The following is a 3,449-nucleotide window of genomic DNA, read 5'->3' as shown; positions in this document are numbered from 1 at the left end:
ATAAATAGTTTATTGGTTAATATTTTACTAGCATTCGTAATATTTGTTGGTAGCAACGTAGAAACTGGTTATTCTTTACCGTAAAAACTTAATAAACCTGACTCTTCTCAGGAAAACTGGGACAGAAAATAGAATAAGAAAATATCTTTTTATGAAAAGCTTATAGTTTATAGCATCATATCAGGTTTTTGTAGTAATTGCAATATGTTACCAATTTAGTTATTAGTTCATTATAGCAGAGTAGCTGTACGATAGCACACAAAGAAACTTTAAAAACCCTAACGGGAAGGATATTGTACCAAGTCATTTCTTGTTGGATGTAAAATAAGAACTAAATTTCCAAATTATTTTTAATCTAAATTTAATAAAGGAATCAAGAATATTTACGGCATATGAAATATCTAATACTATTAACCGTTTTTTATAATGTGGTATTATTAAACTTCTTAGACTAAGAAATTAAAAATCAAAAAATAAAACATTTAGAATCGTATCACTTCAAGTTATGTATTACCCAATATCTGCATTTCATACTATTAGTTAGAGTTAAATAAAAAATTTTAAATACAACTATTTTTGCTAAAATATTTAAATATTTCTGGAAAATAAGAAGAATCTTGTAATTAATCCCGATGGAATAATGAAAATATTTTTATATAAATATATTAGCATATTGGTAAAAAAAAAATATATATATATATATTAGATATGTATAAATATATGTTACGGGTAAAGTTAGAATAACCGTTAAACTTAGGTTTACCCGGATAAACTGCACAATACCCAAAAAACATGGGTAAAGTCCAAAATATTAATAAAATTGTACACGTTTCAGGCTTTACCCGGGTAAACCGCGTTCTATCCGCCTTAGTGTGGTTAATGTTAAAAAATAACGCCATAAATACTTGGAGAAATTTATTTAATTAAAAAAACAGATTTTACAAATCAAAGGTTACACTAAAACTGTATCCTAATAAAGTAAAAAATAATATAATCTATTTGTTCAAACAAGACAAGCTGCTGTGACATTTCGAGTTACAAAGATTTCCAATAGCTTTACATTTACAGTTATTGATCATGCATTTAGTTTTACAGTTGCATCGTTTATAACCTGGACCTCCTAAAAGTGATTGTTGCAAGTCTTAAATTTGTCTTTTCCAGTGATACACTTTCCATCTCAATAAGCTTCTCACACAGAAAATTGGTTCCTGGAAAACATTTCTTCGATAGTTCCTCTCTTGTTCGCTAGCTTATACAAATCGTCGTCAGTTTTCTCGATAACTGTCATGAGAATATTTCTAAAATCACCCCTTCCTCCATCAACGATTTTGAAATTTTTACTCTGACTGTATCTCCAACAGAACATGAGGGAAACTCTAAATTAGATAAAGCTTTCATCTTCTTTGCTTGATTTTCTAAATTTCTTTTTGCGTCTAGTCTGTTTAACTGTATATTTCTTTGGTACAAGCAAAGTTCACACCTTATATTCCGTGATGTATTTAAATTGTCACACTCTACACACTTGCTCTGATTTTCTGAAATTTCTGTATTACTAGCGTTTTCTCGATAATTATTGTTGCCATTTTCCATATTGCCACCTTCAGTAATATCTTCTTGCAAATTGTCTGGTTCTGGGTCGCTATACATAGACTGGTTTATATTTATTTCTTGCTGAGGCTCACCTAAACCAAATTCCTTTACTACTTTCTCGCGCTCTTCTTTGGTTCAATAGCTTCCTTTGGAAAAGCTGATGTGGATAGGCCGACTCTAATATCATGCCCAAACATGGCGGCATAAGAAGCTTGTTTTATCCCATCATGGTATGCCCTATTTTTCATTAACTGAACAAATCTTAGACCTTCTGACCATCGCGTGCAGTTTTCATCATCCATCCACGTCATAAGCATGTTCTGTATATCTTGATTTGCGCTTTCCACGCTGCCTTGTGACTGACTGTGACGTGGTTTCCCATGGACTATTTTAAGGCCACTCCAGATCGTACATAACTCTTCAATGACATGGTTGGCGAACTCCCGGCCGTTGTCCGATTGTAGTATAGATGGGGCGCCGAAAATACAAAATCTGTCTACCAGGCTCTTAGCTAGTTCCTCAGCCCTTTTCGACGTTAATGGACGTATTTGAACAAACTTAGTTAAGTGGTCTTGATACACCATAATTAATTTGTATTCTCTAGCCGGATGGGATTGCATGTCAATTAGATCCACTTGACAACGGCTGTTCATCTCCGAAAAAACCATTGGTTTAACCACAAGTCCTTTTTTGGCAGATTTCAGTTGCTTTTGGCACCCTTCACACAAGCGCAGATATAACTTAATAACATCTTGAGTTATATTCTTGTACTTTTTTTTACATTCGCTTTCCATACGGTGCTTACCGCCATGTCCTATAGCTAAATGTGCATCATGCAAAATGTCAAACATTTCGTTGTTTGTAACGTAATATTTAATGCTAGATTCACCTGACGATATACGAGCAATAAGCTTTTCAACGCCTCTAACAGAACATATGTCAAACCTCTTTAACCGCCGATATTGTAGCGTAGTCATAGATTTTTTTGCCAACTTAACTAATTCTAACATTTCTTGGTATTGTTCATTATTAAAATAAAAACTATTTGCACTTTTCGTAGACACCAACTCGTTAAAAACTTCATAAAAACGCTGTGCTTAACGCGCACGTCCACTTTCTTCGGTTGCGATTTTAGAACTGAACTAAACGTGGTGAAAGATGATGCAATAATAATTCTTACATCCAACTTTACCCATGCAAAAGCGGATAGAACGCGGTTTACCCGGGTAAAATCTGAAATATGTGTAATTTCAATATTATTTCGGACTTTAGCCATGTTTTCTGGGTATTGTGCAGTCTATCCGGGTAAACCTAAGTTTAACCGTTATTCTAACTTTACCCGTAACATATATATAGCTATTTTTTAAGTAAGCAATTGCCATAAGCTATATTTTTAATCAGATATTGCAAGAGTTTCCATTTCCTTATTAACAGTCGTTAGAGTGGCCATAAAAAAATAAAACTGCTAATTTTATCGATTATGTAAAGCTTTCCTATAATTATATTAAGTATTGGTTGTACGCAAAATAACATGAATTAAAATGTTTCCAATTGTAACTGTAAAAATAAGCTAAACGCGAAAATAATGAAAAGTTATTATGCTTCGCAAATAATAATTAATACAATATTAAAAGCAAATTTTACTTTAAGTGCCCGTTATTTGCGAAGCACTTTTGATAAAAACACTTCACTTCAACAGCCTGTTTGTTTATTAAATTTTAATATTATTAGGAGTGTAGTGGTTTATCAATGCTTGAGAGATAGAAGTTATTAAAATTATAAAAATTATTTTTTTATATTTAGTTGCAATTTTTAACTTCTTAGGATAATTCATTTCCTTTACTAAATTAAAAATCAAA

General features: G+C 32.0%; 1 protein-coding gene across 1 annotated transcript; it reads right to left on the bottom strand.

The window, feature by feature from the left end:
• Positions 1–1,585: 1,585 nt before the first annotated feature.
• On the bottom strand, positions 1,586–2,652 carry LOC126742292 (KRAB-A domain-containing protein 2-like). The gene has a single exon (XM_050448928.1). It carries the CDS (start codon positions 2,598–2,600, stop codon positions 1,701–1,703), a length of 900 nt encoding a protein of 299 aa, XP_050304885.1. The 5' UTR covers positions 2,601–2,652; the 3' UTR covers positions 1,586–1,700.
• Positions 2,653–3,449: the final 797 nt, after the last annotated feature.

Source organism: Anthonomus grandis, chromosome 1 (genome assembly GCF_022605725.1).
Source record: "Anthonomus grandis grandis chromosome 1, icAntGran1.3, whole genome shotgun sequence".
In the NCBI taxonomy this organism is placed as follows: Eukaryota; Metazoa; Arthropoda; class Insecta; order Coleoptera; family Curculionidae; genus Anthonomus; species Anthonomus grandis.
Note: the sequence above shows the minus strand (reverse complement) of the source record. Positions and strands in the feature narration are given on the sequence as shown.